Source organism: Cervus elaphus, chromosome 32 (genome assembly GCF_910594005.1).
Source record: "Cervus elaphus chromosome 32, mCerEla1.1, whole genome shotgun sequence".
In the NCBI taxonomy this organism is placed as follows: Eukaryota; Metazoa; Chordata; class Mammalia; order Artiodactyla; family Cervidae; genus Cervus; species Cervus elaphus.
The window spans coordinates 40001843-40025684 of record NC_057846.1 but is presented as its reverse complement, the minus strand read 5'-3'; the positions used below and the strand labels follow the sequence as shown (position 1 = coordinate 40025684).

The following is a 23842-nucleotide window of genomic DNA, read 5'->3' as shown; positions in this document are numbered from 1 at the left end:
AGGGGCTGCGGGGCCTGTACCTGGTGATAAAGGTGCAGTCGTGGACCAGGCTGTCGGCCAGCAGGACGCCCGCCTGCTCGTCGCCCTCCACAGGGGCCCTGTTGTGGTACCAGCGGATGCGGGTGTCGTTGCCCAGGTAGCTGGCCGAGCACTGGAAGGGCAGCCGGTCGCCCTGGAAGACCACTTGGCGGAGGGATGGGATGAGGTGGTGTGTGTGTAGCTCCAGGGCCCCCTCTGTGGGCAGGGACACCGGGAGTGAGACTGAGTGTCAGGTGGGGACCAGGCCCCTCTGTCTGGAGCCCACCCTAGTTCAGAAGGAGGGGGCTGGAGCGTCTCCAGAGACTAAAGCAGAGGAGAGGAGCAGGTGGGTTTTGAAAGAGTAAAAGTGCTTCTTTCCACAGCACACTTTGTCACCCCAAGAGGAGGGACCAGACGAAAATATAAACCAAGCAGCGCTCCCCAAGGAAGTTTAGAAAATCGGATGGAGGACGGGTCCCCAGTGGGACCTAAGGGAGAGGACACCTTGGAGACCAAGCCCACCGCCTCGGGAGCCTTGAGTCCGTGGGGGCCCTGCAAGAGGGAGCCTTGAGGGCCTGGGTCTGCTCACCGCAGCGCAGCTGGACCTCCTGGAGGCCGGCCAGGGCCTGGGCGTGCAGGGCGCTGGGGTAGGCACAGAGCGTGCGCTCCGACAGCTGCAAGGAGCGGTTGCGGGCCCAGGGAAGCAGCCAGCGCAGGCGGCAATCGCAGGTCAGGAACTCGGTGCCGAAGTCCCTGCAGAGGGTGGAGGGACCCAGGGTAGAGCAGAGGGGTTCCCGGGGCTCCCGGGGTGGGGATGGAGCCCCAGGGAGAGACTGAGGTTGAAGAAGGCAAACTCCGCGTGCGTGCGCCCTGCGGTGCCCTGCGGCCATCACCACCGCACTCGGAGGGGCTTTGCGCAGCCCATCGTCCGCCGGCCTCCTCAGAGAGCTGGCCACGTGGTCGCAGCGTTTATGTGTCCCCCTCCCGGCCGAGGAAGGAAGCAGGGGCCTGGGGAGAGGATACTCACACCACCTTAAGGGCGGGCAGCTCATCAAAGACCCCAGGCTGCAGACTGGAAAAGATGTTGCCAGATACGTTTCTGCAGGGGAACAGGGAGACGGGATCTTAGGTTCTCCCTGGGCTGACGGGGCGGAGGCTGGGGGTGAGCCGTGAGAATGCAGGGCCCATGAGGGTCTGGGGAGCCTTCCCTTGGCCCCCACCTCCCGCCTTCCCCGCCCCGCACTCACAGCCGGAGAAGCCTGGGGAGGCCCTGGAAGGTCCCGGAGGTGAGACAGCCGATCCGGTTGTTGGAGAGGTCCCTGGAGAGACACGCAGACCCTCAGCATGTCAGCCACGTGGCAGCACATGGGCCCACGTGTGAGGGACACACGTGTGAGGCTGGGGCTCGTGTGGGGAGCGGAGAAAAAGGAGACGGGGTTGGGGCGTGAAGTGTCTGCCCCCCCACCCCGTATGTGTGGTGAAGAGGGACGGTGGGTGACTGGGATCCATGGGACCTCCTCCAGGGATGCGGGGCCTGGCGGGGGACGGGGGCGGGGGCGGGGTTGGTCAGGACACGCCACTCACAAGCGTTTCAGCTCCCCCAGACCCAGGAAGGCGCCGGGCTGCACCGTGCTAATGACGTTGCTTCTCAGGTCCCTGCGGGAGACAAGCGGGGGGGCCCTGACACCTCGCCCACTCGGGGTGGGGGGCACACGGCCCGCCTGGGCGGGCAGCCCCTGCCCTAGTCGGGGCTAGGGTCTCTGTTTCCCTCTAAATCCCTGCTCTCCTGAGTGCCGGACGGGAGGCCGCATGAAGCACCCGGCCCATCAGACGGGTGCCCGCGGCCTCCCTGGTTCCCTGGTCAGACCGGCGCAGGGAGGGTGCAGAAGGGCCTCGGACAGACGGACGGATGGACGAACGAGGCGGCGAACCCGGTGGAAATGGGAGGGGAGGACCCCGACCCCCCGACCCTGGTGTCGGGAGGCCCCAGCTCCCAGGAGCTGCCCCGAGTTTCTCCATCTCTCAGAGCTGCTGTCGCAGTATTTGAAAATGGGCGTGACCGTCCTCGGCAGGCTGCGGCGCCGTGCTCAGGCCCCGAGTCGTGTCTGACTCTCTGTGACCCCACAGACCGTCACCCGCCAGGCTCCTCCTCCGTCCACGGGGATTTGCCACACAAAGGCAGTCCCCTCGAGCCTGGCTGCGGGGAGATGTGCTGGAGTTAATCCTGTGGCCCTCTCGTCCTGGCTGGTGAGGAGTCATCCCTGGCTGGTGGGCTGGCTGCTGCAAGATGCTGCCTGCTATCTATCACCCAGCCGCACCCCTCAGCCCTCAGATGGGAAAGCTGAGGCCACAGGGGCCACCGGCCACCTTCCGCCAGGTCGCCTCGGAGCCCCCAGTGCAGACAGAAGGCGGCAGGGGAAGTGTCACCTCAGGCTGGCCTCCAGCAGGTCACAGACTGGACGGAAGGCAAGATGGTGACCGCCCCCCCCCCCCGGGCTCCCCAGGGCCAAGGGGCACCCCCCAGGAGGAGTGACCTGCAGGGTAGCCGAGTCTGTGGCTCAGACTCTACCGCATGGCCAGAGTGTCACCCTCCCTCCCCTCTGTCACGTCCCAGAGGGCTGGCAGAGACCCCCACCTGGCCCCAGCACCCCCACCAGACCCGGCAGCCCTCTGGGACCACCAAGGTGAGGGCCGGGCCCCCTGCTTGTGTCAGCGCCCCATCCTCCTGTGGTCACAGCAGCGGGAGACGGGCCTGGCCAGACTAGCTCCTTGTCCAGCCCACACTCCCCGAGGCCCACCTGGGTCTTTCCTGAACCAAACCAGCTCAGGGCTCACAGAGACCCCACCAGGAGGCCTCACTGCCCATCGGGAGGGGGCTGCAGGCTCTCCACTCTGCTTCCTGCTCTCCAGCATCCTTGCAGGCCCCCCAAGTGCCCAGGAGAGAGGCAGCGTGGCTGGGGGGGGGGGGGGCGGGGCGGTAGTGGTCCTGAAGTAACCCACCTAGCTTGGCCGGTGGGGCCAACCTGCTTTCCAAGGCCTGGCCACCCCCAGCCCCAGCCCCAGCCCCAGGAAGGGGCTCTTGGCTCTGCAGGCCAAAGCCTCGGGGGCAGCTCTGGATTCTGGGCAGGAGGGGGTTAACTGAGCTAGCTCCCTGCAGGGGGAGAGGAAATGGGTGTCCAGGATGGGGAGGCGCCTTCCCACCAAGGGGCCTGTTTTCACATGGGCCAGCCCAGCTGGGGACAAAAACACCCATAGAGAGACAGAGAGACAGAAAGAGACCGAGAGACAGAGACAGACAATAACAGAGAGAGAGGCAGAGAGATGGAGAGATGGAGTCAGACAGAGACAGAGAGGTGGAGACAGTCAATAACAGAGAGATAAACAGAGAAATGGAGAGACAGAGAGATGGAGAGATGGAGACAGAGACAGAAAGAGACAGAGAGACGGAGACAAACAATAACAAAGATGTGGACAGAGAGACGGAGAGACAAAGGCATAAACAGAGAAAGAGACAGAGAGACAGATGAACACAGGGAAGTGGAACACGTCCCTGCCAGCCCTGCCCCTGGCCCGGGGTCCTCACACCTCAGCGCCCTCTCCCACCAAGGACCAGACCTCCATGACCCTGCGCCCCTTGAGAAAGAAGAGGAAGCCACCAGAAGGGCCGCGTCCCACGGGGTGACTTCCACCCCCAGGGTGCAGGCGGGGAATGTGCCAGAACGCAGCGCCCAGAAGGCTCCTGCAGGGTGGAGTCTGGAGATGGGGACGGCCCCCACCCCAAGCTGCCCTTCCTGCCCGCTCCCCACCCCCCCTTGCTGCCCAGAGCCCCATCCGCACATCCCCCGCCTCCGATGCCGCGCTGGCCTGTGCCCCCTGGCCCCTCTGGGGGTCTGGCCGTTCTCAGGGCTCTGCCTCCCACCCCTTGCGGGGGAAACACATTCCTCATTGTGTCACTTCCCTTCATGGGCTGCCAAGGGGCCCGGGCCGCAGCCCCCCGCCCCTTCCCTCTGCTCACTGTGTTTATTCTCATTTCCTCCCCGGCACCCCCCCCCAAGAACCCCCACCCAGCTGCCCCACTGATGCTCCACAGATGGGAGCAAGGCAGGCGGCTTGGGCCCAGCCCCTTCCTGCCCCGGGTTTCCTGCAGCCCCCGCCGGCCACCGGGGCCTTCGGAGAGGGGAGCTTCCAGCGAGTGTTGGCGGTCCTGACCCCCTAGTCTCACACCCGCAGAGCAGCTTCCGGGGTGGGCAAGGCAGCCTTTGGACGGAGTGCCCTCAGAGTTGGCCCGGATCTACCTGACCCGGTCCTCTCCGGGGCGGGGGGGCGGGGGGGGGACGGGCCAGGGGCAGCTCCCTGCACTGAATTGATAGCCCAAAGGGGGCTGCCCGCTCCCCTCCGCCCCCAGCAGCTCAGGCCTCCTGGTCCCCAACGTGGGGGCGCAGCTCTGGGGCTGTACCTTCCAGAGTGGCAGGTAGGAGGAGATGCTCACATAGAACTTGGGTATTTCCGTGGGCCTCTGAGGCCCCTACCGGCTGATTGGTGGTTTAGCACCTTCCTGGCTGAGCGGAATCCTTATTTGAGTATCTGCTGTGGGCTATGGAGTCCCGCCCCAGAAGAACGCACTACCCCCCCAGTACTATGCACCTGATTTCAGAGGCTCGTGGAACCCAGGTTACAAACCCCTGCTCTGGTCTTTCTCATCCTATCCCTTCATCTCTTAGGTGAGGTCACAAGGACGCACAGATGCGTCCGTGATGTGCATCCTTCTGTAATCTCCCGCCCCCGCTCCCCCCGCCACCCCATCTGATTCCACAGGGCCCTCCCTGCTCTTGGAACCTGGAGAAAAGGCAGCTTGTGGGCGAACCTCCCTCCCCACCCTCACCACTCCTAACCCAGACCAGGCTCCCCAACCCCACACATATCCCTCCCCCCGTATCTGTGCCCACATGGAGAAGCAGGATCCCCCTATGACAGAAGTTGGGTGGCAGGGGACTCCTGGGAGCAAATCTCACCTTATACCCTTCTTGGGGAAAAGGAGCTCAAGGAGCTGAGTGTGTAAGACTGAGTGTGTGAGTGCAAGGAGCTGAGTGTGTAAGACTGTGTGAGCACAAGCAATAAAACAGGAGATCGACTGATAGGTTGGACTTGAAAATTTTAAACCTTTGCTCTTGAAAGAATATCACCCAAGAAAGGGCAACCCATGGGATGAGAGAAAATATTTGCAAATCATCTATCTGATAAGGGACTTTTATCTAGATTATATAAAGAACTCTTACAACTCAATGATAAAAAGCCAAATAGTCCAGCTGAAAAAATGAGCAAGGGATGTGAACAGACATTTCTTCAAAGAGGATATACCAATGACCAATGAATGCATGAAGAGGTGCTCAACACCATTAGGGAAATACTTGTCCACTAAGATGGTTATAATTTTAAAAACAGAGACTGGAATCCTTATATGTTATCGATGGGAGTGTAAAATGGCGCAGCCACTTTGGAAAACAGCTTGGCAGTTAAAGCTACCATTGTTTGTTGTTTTGTTGTTTAGATGCTAAGTTGTGTCTGACTCTTGTGAGACCCCATGGACTGGAACCTGCCAGACTCCTCTGTCCATGGGATTTCCCAGGCAAGAATACTGGAGTGGGTTGCCATTTCCTTCTCCAGGGGATCTTCCTGACCCAGGGATCCAACCAGAGTCTCCTGCATTAGCAGGCGGGTTCTTTACCACTGAGCCACCTGGGAAGCCCAGCGTTTGCTCAGGGCTGGGAAATACAGCGGGTGGAGGATGGGGGCAGTGATTGCTAATGATTCAAGGTTGCTCTAGGGGATGATGAAAATGTTCTAAAATTAGATTATGACGATGAGTGCACAGCTGTAAGTGTACTCAAAACCACTGGATCCTCCCCTTTAAATGGGTGAACTTTATGGCACGTAAATTAGGTCTCACTGGACTATTGAGTGTGTGCGCTTGTATGACAGTATGTATTTGAGTGTGCGTGTGTGTATGTGTGTGAGTGTGTACCCACACTCGGACAGGGTGGGGCAGCACACGAAGCTGGCTCCCTCTGGCCCCCACAGACCTCCCTGCTTGTGGGTTTGAAAACCAAATTATAGGTTTGGAGGCCGCAGAGCAGCTCCCTCGGGCCCTCCAGGACTTTCAGGGTTCCTTAGAAAGGGGGGGTGGGGAGGGCTGGCTGCGGAGTGGGCGCGACACCCCCGCAGGTACAGAGGATGTCTCGGGGATGGGGTGGGGGGGGAGGGAGAGGTCCTGGGGTCCAGGAGGAAAACCCAGACGGTCCGAGGCTCCCTCCCACCCCCATGCCCCGGGCCCCTCTTGTCTCTGACCTCATCCAATAGGTATTTATGGAGCACATACCCCGTGCCAGGCCTTGGGCCTACAGCAGCGAGCAGGAGGGCTGTCCCCGGACCCATTAGCCTCCCTGCCGGGGCCCTCGGGCAGCCTCTGCGCCGCGTTCCTCTCCGGCGGCGCGAGCCGGGAGGGCAGGGAGTGGGGGAGTAGGGGGGTGGGTGGGGAAGGCCAGCGCCCGGCCTCCGGCCCCGGCCCCGCCCACAGATTAATGGAAACCACCTGGCCGGGGACCCGCAGCCCCCCGCCCGCCCCCCACCGTTCCCGTGAGCATCCGCGTCTAATGAGAGCCCCAGCGCCGCCGCATACCAGCCCCCGGGGCTCATTAATCTCATTAGGCAACGACAAATCATCCCGGGCCTCGGCTCCAGGCTCCCACCCCGGGCCCTCGGCTGCAGGCGTGCTCGGGCCACTGGGGGCGTGCGCGCGTCCACGCGGACCCACACGCAGGCCCGCACGCCCAGTCCTGGGCTCCCTCGGCCTCCCCCCACCCCCGCCCGGGGGCTGTCTGCCCCGTGGTCCGCTCGGGTCTGCGGGGAAAGTCCGGTGGCCGGGTCCCTGCTGAACGCGCGGAGATGCGCGGGACCGAGAGACGATCCGATCGCGGCAAGACCTTTCTGCGCAGACACTTCGTCTCCACCACCGCCTTCCCCGGGCTGGGGGCTGCGGATAAATCAAACGATCAGGGACGGCTGGTGTGACATCTTGCCACTTAGAACTCTTCTGAGGAACAGGGGACCGCCTGTACTGAGAGCCCGACGTGTCCCCCTGCTGTCTTCCTGGGTGAGAGCCCCTTTACCCCTGTGATCGCCCCTCAGGGAGCCGCGCCTTGCCCCTTGATCCAGGCGAGAAGCCTGCGGCTCACACAGGCACCAGGAAGGTGAAGGATGGAGGAGCAATTCCATCCCAGTCTCTTTTCACTCCAGGGAGAAGTCCTATGCCATTTCATCACCCACCCCTTCACCCAAAGGTCTTTCCTCTGGACAACAGGCTAGTCCACGGTGAGGGGCGGTGGGCCACGGGGCTCAGAGGCAGGGCGTCACAAGTCTGGGCTCTTCAGTCACCTGCCTGGACTGTCCTTGAACGCTGCCGGGCTATTTCAGGTTCTCCTGTCCAGCCTGCCTAGCTGATAAAGGTGTGTCTCCCCACCCCACGTCCCCTCCCCGGGGCACAGGTCCTCCCCTGGGATCCTCTCAGGCACATTCCCTCGAGGTCCCCTTTCTGTGTCCCCTCCCCGACCTCGGGGCTCTGCACTGCAAAACAGGGGCCCCTTACACCCCACCCATCCGCAGAGGCCAGACGGGCACTCGGCATGGGCAGGCAATTCTGGCACTTTCTGGAGCAGCCCAGACTGAGAAGACAGAGAGATCAGTGTTTCCTGGCACCAACTGCTTGCCAGGCCCCGGCGTCTCATTCACCACGAATAGGCCCACAGTGTTGGGGTCATCTGGTCCGCTGGTTCCCAACCCCGACGGGCATGAGAATCGCCTGCCTACCTTGTCAAAGATTCCCAGGCCCTTGCTGACCTGATCATTAGCATCTCCAGGACCAGAGCCCAGGGCCTCTCTCCACCTCTGGGGAGTGACTGTGATGATCACTTTATGTGTCAGACTACAGCTGCGGTCTCTAATCCCCGGGTCGCAGACTGGCACCGATTCGTGGCCCATAGGAACCAGGCTGCACAGGAGGAGATGAGCGGCAGGTGAGCAACTGAGGCTCCATCTGTGTTTACGGCCGCCCTCTGTCACCTGCATTACTGCCTGATCTCCAGCTTCTCTCGGATCAGCAGTGGCAGCGTTAGATTCTCATAGGAGCATGAACCCTCACCCTAAAATCAAGACGGAATATCCTGAGATTGCCACTACATAGAAATAAAGTGCACAATAAATGTAATGCACTCTAATCATCCAGAAACCACCTCCCACCCTGTCCGTAGAAAATTTGTCTTCCACAAAACTGGTACCCAAAAAAGCTGGGGACTGCTGGACTATAGCGCCCGGTGACTTAATCAGTCACTAATCTAGGTGCTGCTGTGGAGGTACTGACTTTAAGTAAAGGAGATGACTTTGTTAACATGAGTGGGCCTCGTCCAACCAGTTGAAGGCCCTGCGAGTAAAAACCGAGGTTTTCCAGAGAAGTTCTGCCTTCAGACTGCAGCATCCGTTCCTGCCTGACTCTCCAACCTGCTGACTGGTCCTACAGATTTTGGATTTGCCAGCCCCCACAATTCACACTACAGTCCATGGGATCACAAAGAGTCAGACACAGTGGGGCTCATGCACACACACACAATTACATGAGCCATTTTCTTAAAATAAATTTCTTTATATTGTTGTTTAGTCACTAAGTCGTGTCCAACTCTGAGACCCCATAGACTGTAGCCTGCCAGGCTTCTCTGTCCATGGGATTTTCCAGGCAAGAATACTGGAGTGAGTTGCCATTTCCTTCTCCAGGGGCTCTTCCTGACCCAGGGATCGAATCCACTTTGACGGAAGTCTCCTGCGTTAGCAGGTGGATAAACAAATAATTTCTTAGAATTCTCTGGCAGTCCAGTGGTTAGGACTTGGCACTTTTACCACCATGGGGCTGAGTTCAATCCCTCATAAGGGAGCTAAGATCTAGAAAGCCTTGCCGTGCAGCTAAAAAATATAACTACTAACTAAATATATGTGTGCAGGCTCAGTCATCTCCGACTCTTTGCAGCCTTATGGACTGCAGCCCGCCAGGCTCCTCTGTCCATGGAATTTTTCAGGCAAGAATACTGGAGTGGGTTGCCATTTCTTTCTCCAGGGAGTCTTCCCAATTTAGGAATTGAGCCCGTGGCTCTTGCATCTCCTATATTGGCAAGTGAATTCTTTACCACTACTGCCTCCTGGGAAGCCCAACTGACTAATTTCTTTGCCTATTTATATAAGGACACACACATCCGTCTCCTTTCTGTGCTCTCTGCAGAAGGCTGACTGATACAGTGGTGCTCAGACAGGCTCGAGGCCCTGGGCTCCTCCAGCCCCCCACTGCCTCTCCATCCCAGGGAAGTGCGGGCACCTGCTGAACCCAGCACCCGCTCTGCTTCCCCTCCTCTGAAAGCCCAGGTGGCCACGTCACTGGGCTTTTTGACTTTTTTTCCTTCTCCTGCAGCACTGTGGGTATCACCCACACACAAGGATCATAGAGTTTAAAATCCAGAAGGCACTTTACAAACCACCCTGTCTCTCCACTTTTAACCAATGAGCAAACCTAAGGCTCCGTCTGACCCCACCTCGCACCACTGCCCAGTCACGCTGCCCTCTTTTGGCGCCTCAAACTTACCAGACAGACTGGACCCCAGGGCCTTCCCACCTGCTGATCCCTCTGCCTCCAGATGGCTACCTGCCGGTCAGCTTCCTCCCTCCCGAGGGCTTGGGCTCCATCACCTCCAGCAAGGCCTTAACCTCACTACATCAAACAGCACCTTCACTGCAGTGCTTTCTGTCCCCGCTCCCCTGCTGGTTGTTTTTCTCTGCAGCATTCATGGTCTCCTGATCTGTTGTTCAGTTCTTGGCTATGTTCTGGGTCCTGTCCGTGGCAGTTGAGTTCCATGGGGCAGGCACCTGGCCTGCTGTGTTCACTCTCGATGCCCAGCGTGCAGCCTGGCACACAGAGGGGGCTCAGAAAACATCTCAAGAGTGGACAACTAGGTGATTCCTAACAGGTCATTACTCCCAACTCCTGTCCCACTGTTCTCTGCCTGCCTCCATGGTTTGACAGGCACCCCTGGTGGCTCAAATGGTAAAGATTCTGCCTGCAGTGCAGGAGACCCAGGTTTGATCCCCGTGTTGGGCAGATCCCCTGGAGACGGAAATGGCAACCCACTCCAGTATTCTTGCCTGGAGGATCCCATGGACGGAGGAGCCTGGCAGGCTACGGTCCATGGGGTTGCAAACAGTCGGACACAACTGAGCGACCTCACTTTCACTTTCACCATGGTTTGAATGCACCTGCAGTGCAGTGATCCAGGTCCCCGTGGGTACTGTAGGTTTGCATGGGGTGTAGGGGAGAAGGCCATCTTCTCATCTTCATCAGAAAATATACCCTCCTGGGATTGAAGAATGACCTGGCAGACCCAGCAAGCGGGCAGACCCAGGATGTCTGGGGCTGATGAGGCAAGACAGTAAAGCTGGAAGGATGTCCGAGAGGCTTCCAGATGCTTCTGCGGTTAGTCTTTCTCCAAAAGATCCCTGGAGAGAGCATCTGGTTTCTGGCAATTCAGCCCTTTAAGACCTGGGCTGAGCATAGGAATTATAGCTCCCGAGTGCTTAGCGGCTCCTGGGAGAGAAAATCTTTCCCTTTTTGTTGGTACCTAATGAGCATTTTGCTTTTTTTTGCTTTTATACAAAGTTTTCTTTTTTTTTTTTAATTAATAAAACATTTTGTTTTTTAAAAAAAAATACTCTGTGTGAGAAAATAACTGTAAAATGCATATTTGTTGTTATCTTTTAGTTGCCAAGTCATATCCAACTCTTTGAGACCCCCATGGACTCTACCCTGCCAGGCTCCTCTGTTCGTGAGATTTCCCAGGCAAGAACAGGGGAGTGGGTTGCCATTTCCATCTCCACGAGTGTTTTTTTTAACTTATTTTTAATTTTTGGCTGCATCACTTGGCATGCGGGATCTTACTTCCCTGAGCAGGGATCAAATCCGTGCCCCCTGCAGTGGATGCCTAGAGTCTCAACCACTGGACTGCCAGGGAAGTCCCTAATGAGTCTTTTCAAAAAGGGGTTTGGTGGCAGCCCTACCTCCCTGTTGGAGCAGATGGTCAGCAGGACTGGTCATGGCTATGTGTGTTCGCGGCCAGCATCCCGGGACCCCTCCCAACTCCAAGATGCCCAGATCACACGGAACACGCTCTGCCTTGGCACCCCCACGAGCCCAGCCAGGCCACCAAGCTGTCCCGGAGCCCCAGGAGGACTGGGAGAGGGGCTTGCCCTTCTCCTGAGAAGTGGGTGTCATAGAGATAATCTCATGAGATTGTTGTCCCAGATAAAGATGTCATGTAGATACTGCTTCTCTACTACCCTTGAACTTTCTAGCCTTCCCTGATCCCTCCTTTGGACTTCACAGAAACCCCGACCTGCTTCATTTTTCTATATATGGCATGGTCTGTGGTCTCACGAAACGGTAATCTCTTTGGCTCTTTGAGAGCAGGCGTCTGCCTCATCCTTGAGTAGCCTCCATCGCTCTGATCTAAGCTTTTTAGGCGAAATGGTACTGGAGGGGACAGGGCCCTGCTGGAAGCCTTGGGAATGCCCAGTGGGTGGGAGCAGAGATGGGAGACAGGGGGGCTTGGAGATGGGGAAGCTAGAAAGGGTCCGGCTCCAGTGGGGACAGGAGGCCCAGGTGTCCCGTGGAGAAGACAGGACCCAAAGCTGTTGTACAGGCCGTGGATCGGACACTGCCAACTGAACGGGGATCTGAGAGAGGGCTTGATTCAATCCTCTCCTTTGGCATGGACTTTGCCCGTGATGGAGGCAGGTCCCCAACTCGGGGAAGGAGCTTCTCTTGGGCTAGCAGGACCCTTGCCAACCGAAGACCCCACCACCACCTCCAGCCCCATAGGGCAGCTGATGCAATAGCAATCAGGGTGGTAGGGGAACATGGAGCGGGAGAATTGGATGTGACCCGCTGTCCCCACCCTTGGCCAGGACTCTGGGCCCTGGGAGCTTTGTTTATTGCTTGTGTTTAGGGAAGCAGGAAAGAGGCCCCAGTCACACTAAACCCTCCCTCTGCTGGGCCCCCAGCTGGGAGGGGGGCGGTGGCTTCTGGCCAGTTAAGGGGCTCGGCCCTTGGAGCTAATTGCTCATTAAAGAGCGTTAATGAGCTTCCCACAACCACACCCCTGCCTGGACCAGCGAGGTGTCCCCAGGCCTCTCTGCTGTCCCCGGGGAGGGAGCAGGTCTCTCTTTCCCAGACCAGCCCCTCTGACCTCCGCTTGGTGGTCAAGTCTGACTCTGGGCCCTGCTCGGCCAGCAGGTTCTGGGTCGCGGAGCCCCTTAGCAGTTAGCACCCCTCATCCTCCCTGGCCCACCCTGCCCGAGTGCTTACAATTTCTCCAGCAGGGACAGTCCCAGGAAGGCTCCGCTCCGGAGGCCGGTGATCTTGTTGTTGCTCAAGAGCCTGGAGGACCGAGGAGAACAGAGATGGGAGAAGGTTGCCTTCCGTGTAAGTGGCGCCCCCCCTGAAGTTGTGCAAGGAGCAGCCCCACCCTGGGCTCCAGGAGACCACGGGGAGGAGCCAGCCGATAGCTCGGGCAGAATATAGTCAGCCCACTGAGCCCCAGCTTGGAAGTGTCAACCTGCCTGGGATCCCACAGCCTGGATCTGACTTGGGCTCTATATAAGCAAGCACGCCACGCTGTTTCCACCTGGGAATCACCGGGCCAAGCCCACAGCACCCCCTTCCCCACCCCCACCCCCCCGATAGCTCTGTCTTGCTCGAGCCATCCGCCTTGACCTGAGGACAGTGATGGGGAGAAAAGTCTGGCAAGTAGAACAAGAAGCCCAGTAGGTGTGGGGGCAAGTGAAAAGGATTGCCCTTCTGTGGGGTCCCCATCACTCTGGGAGCTGAGGGCCTTACCAGAAGGGGACCCCTCCCTTCCCGCCCTCAAAGGCCCCCTACTCAGAGGAACACAGTGCCCATGGGTCCCTAAGCCTGTCTACAACCTTGACCAGAAACTGGCCCCCCGGGGAGCCCAGGCCTCAGGCTCTGCCTCTGAGTCTTTGTTTATTTATTCGTTTGTACTGGCGGGAGGCGGAAAGGGGGCCCCAAGCTCCTGACGGAACCCACTCTGCCCACCCACTCAGTCTTTCTCTGCCAGGCTCCCCGCTGGGAGGAGAGAGTTCCAGACCAGCCAAAGGGCTCATCCCTTGAGTTAATTGCTTATTAAAAAGCTTTAATGAGGGACCTTCCCTGGTGGTCCAGAGTTTAAGACTCCACGCTTCCACTATAGGGGGCGTGGGTTCGATCCCTGGTTGGGGAACTAAGATCCTACATGCCATGTGAGACCAAAAAAAAAAAAAAAAAAAAAAAGGCTTTATGAGCTTCTCAGACCAAGTTCTTGCAAAGGGTTTCCCATCTTTGCTCTGAGCGGTGGAGAGCAGACCTGGGAAGGCCAGAGGGGCAGGCCTCTGGCCGCCTCGCCAGTGGGCAGCCTCTGGGCTGGACAGTAAGAGAGAGGGCAGGGGGCAGGGACTGCGCATGAGAAGGGCTGTGGGAGCTCTGCGCACAGCCTCCTGGAAGTGGGTGGGTGCACACACCAGCCTGACAGTGAGAGGACGCCGGACATCTGTGCTACTCCAAGTTCAAGGGGCACGTGGAGGACAGACGGTGGGCGGATTGGAGGCATGGGCAGGAGGGGCTTTGTGGGTCAAGGGAAAGAGGTGGACAGCTCATCTCCTTCCCTGCTTTCTCCGCTCTGCAGAGAGGCCCCTACTCCCCTCCTGGACCCTGCCTCACTGTCTCTCCACCGAGTCATCCGCAGTGACCGTGTGGATGGGTTCCGGGGAAGTGCTGTGTTTCCAAAGTGTTTCACACACACACACACACCCCTTGATATTTCAAAAAGCACATCACAGTAGTCATCAGATGAATACTTAGAACTTTCTTGAACCCCTTTATTCTCATTTTATGGGTTTGTTTTTGTTTCATTTAGTCGCCAAGTTGTGTCTGACTCTTTGTGATTCCACGGACTGTAGCCCACCAGGCTCTTCTGTCCATGGGATTTCCCAGGCAATAATACTGGAGTGGGTTGCCATTTCCTCCTCCAGGCGATCTTCCCAAGGACGGTTTTATTTCCCATTACCTATGGTGGCTGATTGTAAATAATATTGTCAGTTCTTACGGCTCTAAGGGTCTGGCGGGGCTGGGGTCGCCCCCTTGGTGGTGACAGGCTCTTGATAGTGTGAGTTTTAAATCCAAACCTGCCCCTCATCATCTGCACCTCATTCCTTCATACAGCCTCAGGGTCTGAGGCTCAGAGATTGCATTAACTGTCAAAAAAGGCGAGAGGACCCCTCAGTATCCTTATGTGGGGGAGAGATCCTGAAATACCAGGAGGAGGGTGAGAAAGGGCATCTGTTTCAGCCTCCCCACCCCAAGGTCTCTCCAGGGATGACTCCTGCCTGGGTCTTGGGAGGAAGACAGATTAGGATGCTGACGGGGGTGGGGGGCACAGGGAGAGGTCAGGGGTATGGAAGGACAGAGGAATGGGGAAGCCAGGTTATCACAGCCCAGAGCACCAAGGGGGAAGCCTGAGAACACTGCCAAGCTTGAGTGGCGTACGGACCTGTTAAAGGGAGGGGAAAGCTGTTTTATATCCTGCAAATATATCTGTGGATCCCAGTTTGAGAAATGCTGATCTTAGGAATGAAAATCTTACGCTATGAAAATACCTTCTAAGAAACAATTTTCTCAAAATTATCAGCAAAAGATTTTTGTTTCAAGATTGCTGAATTGAAAACAGAAAATTTAAAAAGTCTCCAACTCAAAAAAAAAAAAGTCTCCAACTCCCAAATCCCTGATATTAAAACTCAGGATCCTAACTGGAGAAACCCATCCAGACAAGTCTAGAAGAAGTGTTGGGGAGTAGGTACCCCACATTCCCCAGAATCTTTAGCTTTTAACCCTTGAACACCTTCCACACACCCCAAATTTAACCCAGAGTCAGTCAACAGAAGTACAACGCCAGCTGCATATGTAATTCAGAACGTTCTAGCAGCCACACTTTTTAAAAGTTAAAAATTAAGTTAATCTTAATAATAGACTTTACCCCAGTGCATCCAAAATGTTATCATTTCAACATGTAATAAATATGTTATTATGTATTATAAATATATAATTATATATTACAAACATATAATTGTGTTATAAATAGAAAATATTACATATATATTTTATATACTTATATATTATAAATACAAAATAAAAATTGTATACATAACAAAAATTATGAACGAACTATTTTCCTCCCTTTTGTACTGTCTTGGAATCTGGTGTGCACTGTCCTTTTCCAGCACAACTTAATTCAGACCAGTCACACTGCAAGTACTCGGAGGCCACATGGGGCTGCTGACCTTAACCCTCATTCCTGACTTAGTCTGCTTGTAGCCAGCACCGCCCCGCACGAGGAAGTCTGGGCTGCTGGGGAGATCCTGAGGCAGCTGGGGTGCTGTGTGCGTGTGTGTGTGTGTGTGTGTGTGTGTGTGTGTGTGTCTGTGTGTGTGTGGCCTGAGAGCAGAGCAAAGGATGGGGCCCAGTGACCGAGGCAAGTGAGGCTGAGCCTCTGGTCCAGAAGAGCTCCCTCCTGGCTCCCTGTGGGCTGAAGCGGCCTCTGTGGGCTGGGGAGGAGAGGGAACAGTGGTGGCGCGGGAGCGGGGTTGGCTGCAGCCCATGCGGCCGGCTGGGCTAGCCCAGGGCAAACTCCCAGCCTGGACAGTCTTGAAATGAGATTTTTTTTTTTTTCTCTTGTGTTCGAGAATATGCTGTCCTGATCCCCCACCCTCTAAGCCACTCACAGAAGTGGGGACCCCAGGCCAACATCACTGCATCTCCCCCCTCCAATGGACCCCTCTTGCCACATCTCCAGTTCTTGGAAAGACGTCACCAGTACCTTTATGGTTTAGCCCCCAAGTACCCAAGACTGGATCTTTTAGTCTTAACAACCTAGATCGGGCGGAGGAGATTTTATGTCCGTCCCAGAGCGTGGGGACTGAAATAACGGTGCCTGCGGGTTCAGTTCTTTGGAGGTGCCCCTTGTGTGTCTGGCCAGGAATTTGGGACCGCGTTTGGGGGAGGTAGGAAGCTGGCAGTCACAAGGCTGCTTATGGGGGTAAACGAAACACACACACACAGACACACACACACACACACACACACACACACACAGCCTCACCCATTAGGAAGCAAAATGTTCCCACCACACTCGGCTCCCACGGGAGGCAAACAGGCAGGGCGGCCCCACGCTTCTGTCCAGAGTCGCAGACACGGTGCAGTCTTGACCCCTCCTTCCTAACACCCTCAGCCACCCCGCTCTCCCAACAGCGTCGGCATCAGCAGCCTCCCCAGCCACAGCTCAGGGTGCCTATGAGGTGGGCTTTCCTCCCAACTTCCCAACCACGCCACTTGCCTCTTGGGCTGGCCCAGCCCAACATCCTCAACTTCTTCCTCCCTCCCCCCGCCCCCGACTACCACCCAGGGTCACATTTTCACAGGAAGGGGGGCCAGTCCCTGGAGGCCCCTGTTCTCTACCCCAGAATCTGAAACCCGGCCAAGGAGAGGGACACACGGCGTCCATTCCAGAACTGTCTCCACACTCGGGTCCTATTTTAAGGAAGAGGAGCAAGCAGTATTACTGCTAATGAGGCTGGAGGCCACAGGAGCGAGTGGCTGGCGTCGGCTGGGGCCCTGTGGCCTCCGGGCAGCCGCAAGAACTCGCCAGATTCCGGCCCAACGTCCAAGATGAGCCTGTAGGGGTCCCGTGGGCCCCGCTCCGTGGGGCGTGGGGCCAGCACATTTCTGCACCAAAGGGGTCTCACACGTGCAAGAAGAGTCACACATGTCCTCCCAGCCCCCACCCGACTCAGCACACACACACACACACACACACACACACACACACACGCCATGGCCCCACGCTCTCCAGGAATCCTGAGCCTGGAATGCAGGCCGCTGCCAGGGTCCTCTGGGCTGGGAGGGCCCCGTTGCCAACAGCTGCTGCTGGCACCTTGGCCGTGTCTTTGGGAGACCGTCAGTGCGGGGAGCAGGGTGGTCGGCTTGCTGACGCGAGAAGGGCCCCAGGCTCGTAACTATCAATGTGAGACCATTCTCCCACCTCCCCTAACCCCCCTCCTGTGGGCACAGTACCCAGGGCCTTGGAGCATTTCCAGGCCCTCAAGGGCATCTAAAAGCTAAAAAAAAAATCACTACTGAATATAAATGCTACAAATGTAAATGAACGAAGGTTTAACTACAGAACTACCAAATGTTGTATTATGCCAATTAGCAATCATTGTTCAGTTTCATGAAGGATGTGGGTGCAGTTTAGCACGACTGATGGGACAATGGGGCCTCCAAATGTGAGACTGCCTCTGGTCCACCGGCCCGGCTCTGACACATACCTTTGCCTAAAGGCTGTGCCCATGTCCACGGAGCCTGACTGCAGGGCATAGAGGAGCTGGAGAGGACACACAGCAGTCCCAGACCTCCTGCCATCCTTCCCTTGGCCAGAAGACTGTTCGGTCAGCCCTGAACACCTACTGGCTAGGAGGTCACCCAGCTGGGGCCTCTTCTCCCCAGGCTTTAGAGGGCCATGTCCTGAGACAGCCTCTGACCTCAGCCTTGAAGCTGAGCTGTCCAGGCAGGGCCTGAGGTCAAGGTCAAGAGGGAAAATTGTCTTGCAATGGCTCCTCCACACAGGGCCTTTCCATGGTCCTCTTCTCTAACCTGCCCTCTCTGCAAGGGCACTGCATCTTGGCGATCAGCAGGCAGAAACCAAGAAACTGGAGAAGGCGAACCTACAACTGTTCACGGTGGGTAGTTGATATGCCTTGAGGGGATGTGGGAGCCCCCAGCACTGGAATTGAACCTGTTGTAAACATTTACCCCTGGGCGTCCACTCACTCATTATTCAATCCTACATGAACACCTGCTGTGTGCTGGGCCCCGGGGGAAACACCAGTCCTCCATGAACACCTACTGTGTGCTGGGCCCTGGGGAACACACCAATCCTCCATGAACACCTACTGTGTGCTGGGCCCTGGGGAGCACACCAATCCTCCATGAACACCTACTGGGTGCTGGGCCCTGGGGAGCACACCAATCCTCCATGAACACCTGCTGTGTGCTGGGCCCCAGGGGACACACCAATCCTCCATGAACACCTACTGTGTGCTGGGCCCCGGGGAACAACACCAATCCTCCATGAACACCTGCTGTGTGCTGGGCCCCAGGGGACACACCAATCCTCCATGAACACCTACTGTGTGCTGGGCCCCGGGGAACAACACCAATCCTCCATGAACACCTACTGTGTGCTGGGCCCCGGGGAACACACCAATCCTCCATGAACACCTACTGTGTGCTGGGCCCTGGGGAACACACCAATCCTCCATGAACACCTACTGTGTGCTGGGCCCTGGGGAACACACCAATCCTCCATGAACACCTACTGTGTGCTGGGCCCTGGGGAACACACCAATCCTCCATGAACACCTACTGTGTGCTGGGCCCTGGGGAGCACACCAATCCTCCATGAACACCTGCTGTTTGCTGGGCCCTGGGGAACAACACCAATCTTACATGAACACTTGCCATGTGCTGGGCCCTAGGGAACACACCAGCACTGCAAACACAAATGAGACCTGATGTCTACCATTTCCCACTCAGGGAAGGTGGAAGAAGGTGTGTCAGATAAGGTGGACTATTTATGTAGCTGTGTCCACTTGGTTTCAGGAAGCTGGGAACTTACTCCCAATCACACTTCCTGCAGACACGGCCTAAAATCTCACCACTGGGGACTCAGACTTTTAGGCAAAGAAAGTGGGTTTTTTTTTAAAATACAAAAAAACCCAAAAAACCCCAAATAAACCTGAAAGGATCTGTTAGCAGTCTTTTACACCTAAGTATCAATTAGTCCTTTAATCCTTCCACTCCAGAGATTCTCCTTGGGAACCTGGAGGCTCCACTTCTGTCTGCTTTGTGAGCCTGTATCCAGCCTCTACAGTGAGACTGCAAGGCCCCTGAGGGCAGAGACCAGCTCTCTATGGACCCCTGGCACGGGAGGGCAGACACACAGCACACGCAACTGTCAGACTCGGTGGGTGGGCGTCTGGTGGGGCAGAGCTCCAGGTGAAGTGGGGGTGGTCCATGAACCCCCAGTTTTCCCAACTCAGGAGGCAGTTTCCTTTTTGCCTCCACTTCCCCAGCAAGTCCTCTGTGCAGTGATGTTGCCCAGTGGTCCCCTAAGCACACGTGTATCAGCGTGGGTGGGTGCCCCACATGGAGGAAGCAGATTGGTTATCTCCCTGCCTGGTCCCCAGGGAGGACGGCTCTGATTGGTCAATGTGGGAACAGGGGGTTGACCAGGACCTGGAGTCAAGGGATCCGGCTGGGAGTTGGGTGACCTTGGGCAGGTCAGCTGCAATTGGGGTGCTTTCTTAGGAAAAGAAGGGTCTGGACTGGAAACGCCCACTCCTCAGTGTGACGGCTTTTCCCACCCTGAGTCTCCTGAAGTCTAGAGTTTCTGCTCCAACACACAGCTCCCAGCAGGCGAAGCGCCCTGGGGGCGGGGGGGGGGGGGGGGGTGGCGGAGCGGGAGGGAGAGAAGCCGGAGGTGGGGGCTCTCGACCTCCTCTTTGCTTTCCAGCTGGGAGACGTCTAGGCCCTCGAGCTCAGGCTGGAACTCCCTCCCGGGCTGCTCCCTCCAGCCGGTTCCTTGCTCCTCCGTGACAGACTGTCCCCTGCCCCTCACCTGGCCCCATCCATCTTGCGCACCCCTGTCTCCCCCAGCCGGCCTCTCCCCACTCCCAGGGCTGGGAAAGCGGTGTCCTGAGAGGCTGGTGTTAGCTACAGTTGCAGTGTCTCTGCTCCCCCACCCCCATCACCCAGTCCTAAAAGCAAAGGAATGTTCTGGAGTTTGGGAAGGATGGGGGCCCCCCGGAGGAGGAGGAGGAGGGAGGAAGGGGAGGAGGCAGCTTTGTCCTGTCAGTGTCTGAGCTCTAAATAGAACAGAGCGGCTGGGCTGGGGGAATGAAAATAAACAGCCCCTCTGAACAGCCCTGTCTTAGCCGTCAACCGGATTTTCCTTCTGGTTCCCCAGCCCAGGGCCATTTCCCTCCCCTCCCCTCCCCTGCTCTCCGTCTGGGCCCCTGGAGGCCAAGGCTCTACTGCAGGGGTGTGGGGGGGAGTGAAGGGGGGTCTCAGTCCAGGCTGTGTGGCCTTGGGGAACTTGCCTCCCCTCTCTGGGCTTTGGGGATGACATGCTTGCCGGAATGGAAGCATGGAGATCAACTCAGAGGTGGCTGAAACTTTTTCTCCTTCAGGAAAGAGTTCTTACCCCAATGACTCCCATGTGGCATAAACTTAGGAACACTCGCTCCCTTTAAAAACATGACCCCAAATTTAAGGGTCAATTTATGGTGAGGTTCAAATTACACTGGTTTGCCTGTGCCTTTGGGGTAAATTCTCAGACTCACCAGGACTAAGGATCGCATCCCAGCCCACCTCCCCATCCCCTGAAAGCCCAGCCCGGAGGGGTGAGCCGAAGTAGCAAAAACAGACTTCCTTGGGGGGGGTCAGGAGTGTCTGGGTTCTTGCACGGGCTCTGAATAATTCTGTAAATAACCCATTCTGAGTCCTGGCCCCACTCGGGGATGAATGGGGGTTGAATTTTAGGTTCACCATCTCCGGTGCAAGAAGGACTCAACCCAGCGAAGCATGGATGGCTCCGCTGTCTGCCTAATGCTTCTGAGGTGAGACCCTGGGCCCTGCACCTACGGGTTCCTAACATCTCCAGGAAGGGCTGATGAGTCCTGGAACCTGGGCTCTGGTGGCCTCCAGCAAGTCCAGGAGGCGGTCAGGGGAGAGTCAGGGAGGCACGTGGATTTCTTCTGGGCCCCTCACTTCAGACAAGCGAGGGGGGGGGGTCCCAGAGCCCCCCTGAGGGGAGAGTGTGCTGGAGTCCCCAGCCTCTTCCCTCCTTTCCTTCCCTCCCTCCTTTCTCCTTGCTCCCTCCCCCTCCCCCTCCTCTCCCGCACAAAAGCTCTCTGTACACAGCCACTTCCTCTGGCTGCTGTCTCTGAGCCCAGACCTTATGAGAACCATATGGGGGAAAGAGGGTGGAAGGGAAGGGGGTGGGGAGGCCGCGTGGGCCCGCCCCTCCAGCCAGCATCTCTCCCCTCCCCTCGGGGCTCCTTGCAGGCCGTTGGCACACTTTGCCCCCAGCTCCCCCTAACTGGACCCCACGGCTGGGGCCAGGGGCGCTGAAGGGAGGGCACACAGGGGTAGGGGATCGGGGGAGGGCTGGGAAGGGGCCTCCCTGCCCCATGGTGCTCTGAAGACCACCAAACTCACAGCAAAGGGCCCTCGCCACCGCCAGGCACATCTGCATGGCCCAAGCTCCTTCTCTCCTGTGGGGGCAGCTTATGTGGTGGGCAACCCTCCAGACTGAGTGGATGAGGGCTCATCCCCTGTCCCATGCCTGCCTCCCATCCACACCCAGCCTGGGAATGTTCCCAGGTCAAAAGGGCCTGGGTCCTGCTGGGAAGGAACCGGGTTTTCTAAATCAGCCTTTGTGTCCTTTGGCTCCCAAGTCCAGCCAGGTGAACACACTCTCTCACCTGAAAGGAACACGAGGGGAACCCCACCAGCTAATCCTGACGCTGGCATGAGCCAGCTAAGCTGTGAGGCTCTGGGCAAGACGTGGCCTTCTCCCCATCTGGCCTCAGTTTGCTCAGCTGTCAGATGTTCATGTAGGGGCTGGACCCGCTGGTCTCTAAGGCTCTTTTCGGCTCAGGGGCCCAGAAACTTATGACCCTGCCTGGTAGGTATCCTCTGAGGGCCTGCTCAGAGGTCCTGGGAGGTCCTCATCAGAGATTTCCTTCTAGAGTTATCCATTATCAGTCTCTTCGTGGAATCCCTGAACACCCCCCCTCCACTCTCCCCATCTCCGTAACTCCCAGAGCCCAGAATCAGAGGGCAGGCGCATCAGCTGCTGCCCAGGGGTGAGTAGGGGGCTCACAGTGGTCTGTGTCTCCATCCCCTGCCTGTGATAAGTCACTCCCCTCAAGAGAACTTGCCCCTCAAGGGAGGCCCATAAAGGCTCCTGCTATGGGCTGGGGGCGGGGTGGGGTGGTGGGGACATGCCCACAGCTGCCCCCTGGACCAGCTGTGAGACTAGGGGGTGGGGTGGGCAGATGGATCAGGAAGAAAGCCAAGAGTTCTACTTTCCTGGAAAAACTGCGAATGAAAATCCATTAGAGGAAAGAGGAAAAAAAAAAAAAAAAGCCAAGGGTGGAGAGAGGGGCCTGCAAAACAGAAGGCGGGACTGCAGATAAGAGGGTGGGGGCGGAAGGGTTTTCCCTGGAGGTGAGCGGCTCTGTTGACAGGGTTGCCCCTGATCAGCCTGGAGGTTGGCTGCAGACGGGCACCTTATCTAGTACTTTCTCTGCCGAGAGAGCCTGCCAGGCTTCCCAAGGTAGGGGCCTGACTTTCCCCCTGCCCGCCCAGGACCCACATGGGCAGGGCAGTGTGTGAGGGAGCTGAGAGCTGGCGGCCCATTCTGGAGAAGAACAGGGGAGGAGAGAGGGGAAAGCTATAATGCAAAGGCTACTGGCCCGAGTCCATTGTCTGCCCTAGGTCATGGGCAGAAAGGGGAAAGGAGAAATTTGGAATTTGGCGGCGGGGGGGGGGGGGGGGGGGCGGAACTAATAAAGGAGGAAGGCATTTGGGAGGATGTGAAGGTTTCTGTGCTCTCTGCCTTCCTTTGCTGCCAGACTGGAGTGGCTGAAGCCCCTTCCCAGCCCTTCTTCCCTCGAGATGCATGCTGGCTAGGGATGGGTTTACTGGGGGGACCGAGCCCCCAGAAGAGAATCTGTGCCCAGCTTCTGCTGAAGGAGAATGTGGGCTCTTTTCCTTTAGAAGCCAGCCTGGGGGACGGGTTGCAGTCTGGATCTGGATTAGGTGGAGTCCGTGGGGTAGTCTCTGAAGCAAATGTCCGTGGCTGGTCCCAGTCCCACTCCAGGGCGGGCTGATGGGCCAGCGGGCTCTCAGGGGCTGCTCCAGCTTGGCCTGTGCTGTCCGTTGTCCCTGCAGAGATGTCTAGCCTGGCTGAGGGGTGGGAGGCTGTTCTTTGGAAGGTATCTTAAGCCAGGTAGGTCGGTGGCCTGGGACAAAAGGGGGGCGGCCCTTCCTCTGGGGATGGTTAGGGATGGGAAGGTGAGCTAGGGATCCTGTTGACTGGCAACCTGTCCCCAGATCTTTTCACCTAGCATCTCTCTTGCTGAGAATGTATCTTCTCACCCCACTCTGTCTCCTTGGAGTGGCGTCCACAGGAATTAGCCGTGGCTGGAAAGCATTAGTTGCCAAATCATTCTAAGATGTACTGCAAAACCACGTTTAATGTTTTTCCCCTTCTTTCTGCCGTCAGTATGTTAGGATGCCCTAATCTCAGCAGATGTGTGTGAGCAGGGCGGAAAGATCCAGGGCAGACACACACATACCCCTCTTGGAGCTCAATTCTCATCACCCAGCGGGGACTCACACAGACACACTGGCCCAACCATTCCACACAGCAAGCATTTTTCTCCTCCAGAACTGAGTGGGCTGGGGAATGCCCAGGCCTGTCTGGACACTTCCACACCAGTGGACTCTCAGGGGGGCGGGAATCAGCTGCCACAGCTGTCTTCCCAGGCCATGGCCCCATCCCCT

General features: G+C 57.4%; 2 protein-coding genes across 2 annotated transcripts in view; both read right to left on the bottom strand.

Annotated features, from left to right (window-relative positions):
* ADGRA2 (adhesion G protein-coupled receptor A2) overlaps nucleotides 1–23842 on the bottom strand; it is a 37166-nt gene that overhangs the window by 11269 nt on the left and 2055 nt on the right. Inside the window, exons 2-7 of the mRNA XM_043893786.1 lie at nucleotides 12467–12538; nucleotides 1603–1674; nucleotides 1266–1337; nucleotides 1046–1117; nucleotides 608–771; nucleotides 21–234 (exon numbers count right to left, since the gene is read on the bottom strand). Coding sequence (XP_043749721.1) covers nucleotides 21–234; nucleotides 608–771; nucleotides 1046–1117; nucleotides 1266–1337; nucleotides 1603–1674; nucleotides 12467–12538 — 666 coding nt within the window. The remainder of the gene's footprint in view (nucleotides 1–20; nucleotides 235–607; nucleotides 772–1045; nucleotides 1118–1265; nucleotides 1338–1602; nucleotides 1675–12466; nucleotides 12539–23842) is intronic.
* Nucleotides 5646–8742, bottom strand: LOC122687999 (translation initiation factor IF-2-like). The gene is made up of 2 exons (XM_043893794.1): nucleotides 7912–8742; nucleotides 5646–7048 (listed from the first exon to the last, which is right to left on the bottom strand). The coding sequence occupies exons 1-2, from the start codon at nucleotides 7923–7925 to the stop codon at nucleotides 6127–6129; spliced, it is 936 nt and encodes a 311-aa protein (XP_043749729.1). The 5' UTR covers nucleotides 7926–8742; the 3' UTR covers nucleotides 5646–6126.